Raw genomic sequence first — 1,707 nt, 5'->3', positions numbered from 1 at the left:
TCTTAGGAATCAAAACCAGAAAACATTTCAAACAATAATTAAGAAAGATTTGATTTAGTTTTAAGATCTTCATACATCATAAAATTTATTTCACTAGTTCTTTTTTGTATATAAATGAGCAATGTTAATTATGAATAAAAGTAAAGCATTCAGTAACACTTAATTGTAGAATTAAAATGTAGTAAGAATATATGAAATATTTTTTGCAATCAGGTGGGGTTTTTTTCTTTTTTTTCCCCCAGAAGTACATCACTCTTATATGCATATATAAAGACTGGTAACTCATTAGGTCGCAAATCTTTTTGTAATCCAGTTGTGTCTTAGTCTTCTTCCTTCATTTGTAGCACTTGGCTTCATCTTCTTAAACACAATAGATAAAAGTGAATCCATATTGAACAATTGCTTTTTTCATAGAAAGGGAAAATACTGAAAATTCTGTGGTGCAAGCACTGTTATATTTTGATCTGTCTTTGCAAGTCACTGCAGTTCTGGTTTCTGATTGAGTCTCTTAGCTACTGCAATTGCTGTAAATAAATAATAAAAATAATTTTATTCAAGACATACTACAGGCAAAAGACATGTTTGCAATGCATTATTTACATAAATACATTACATTATGTTTTATCTTGGAATGTGTTCTGTAAAATTTAGTGTCTAAAGTTCCATTCACTTACACTTTATCATATTTATTTATTTCTAAATTTTTTAGCTTAGTGTTTATATGTTCTTTTGAGAGTGCCGTTACAAAATGTATTTTAAACATTGTCAGCTGCTTAATTTCCTGTATCTGTATATTTATTGATAAAGACTGGGACAGGGAGAAGTTACTTGAAGCATGGATGTCTAATCCGGAGAACTGCTGCCAGCGTTCAGGGGTTCAGATGCCAACTCCCCCTCCAAGTGGATACAACGCGTGGGATACGCTCCCTTCTCCACGAACTCCACGCACTACTCGCTCTTCTGTAACTTCCCCTGATGAAAACAGCCCCTCACCAGGAGATATTGAGACAGCTGTGGTAAGTTTATAAATAGATCTGAAACTAACGGGGCGAAAGAGTTTATTTCTAAACATAGAACACCTACTTCAACAGGAGAGCTGCGTTGTCATCTCATTCTGAAAATAAGTTTGTAAAGGTGTAAAGTGTTTCTCTTTCCAAACGTGGTGAACAGAGAAGTTGACACCTGAAACATTCTATATAATAACACAGTCGAGCATCTGGCTAATAAAAAGCATTCTGTTTTTACCTTCGCTGTCACGCACAAAGTAGCATTTTAGCCAGCTACAGTCACATTAGTGCATTTGGCTCATTTAAGCTTCTCTTCTCATCTCATACTTATCAAGATGTTCACTTTCATTGTATCCATTTCCCTGAATGTACTCAATGCTGTGAACCCTGCCTTTTGAAAATTTTTTCTTTAGAAAACAAAATTCTCTTTGTCTGCATTTTGAAATGTCAGCACACTAGTGTACTGTAAGCTTATAATTACTTTTACTATGTGTGGGCTGCTTCAAGCGGTTTACAAGGCTATTGCAAATTTGAAATATGAAAGTGCCTTTCATTAAAATCAGTGTGGTTCTTTTGGAAGACAGAGTTCTCTTTTTAATAATCCGCAGCTGCAGCATTATAAAACTTTTGCTCCATGACCTAAGCATTTTTCTAAAATATTATATGCCATCTTGCAAACGGATCATCCCTAGATCTCATA

At 34.2% G+C, this 1,707-nt stretch overlaps 1 protein-coding gene across 1 annotated transcript in view; it reads left to right on the top strand.

Moving 5' to 3' along the window:
* Positions 1-807: 807 nt before the first annotated feature.
* Positions 808-1,707, top strand: part of LOC104079037 (ankyrin repeat and IBR domain-containing protein 1-like) — a gene marked incomplete at both ends in the record, with an annotated part of 11,266 nt that continues 10,366 nt past the window's right edge. The window contains one exon of the mRNA XM_009580917.1: positions 808-1,016. Coding sequence (XP_009579212.1) covers positions 808-1,016 — 209 coding nt within the window. The remainder of the gene's footprint in view (positions 1,017-1,707) is intronic.

Source organism: Fulmarus glacialis, unplaced genomic scaffold, assembly GCF_000690835.1.
Source record: "Fulmarus glacialis isolate BGI_N327 unplaced genomic scaffold, ASM69083v1 scaffold50956, whole genome shotgun sequence".
Taxonomy (NCBI): domain Eukaryota; kingdom Metazoa; phylum Chordata; class Aves; order Procellariiformes; family Procellariidae; genus Fulmarus; species Fulmarus glacialis.
The sequence above is the reverse complement of the archived record's forward strand: the minus strand, read 5'-3'. Positions and strand labels throughout refer to the sequence as shown.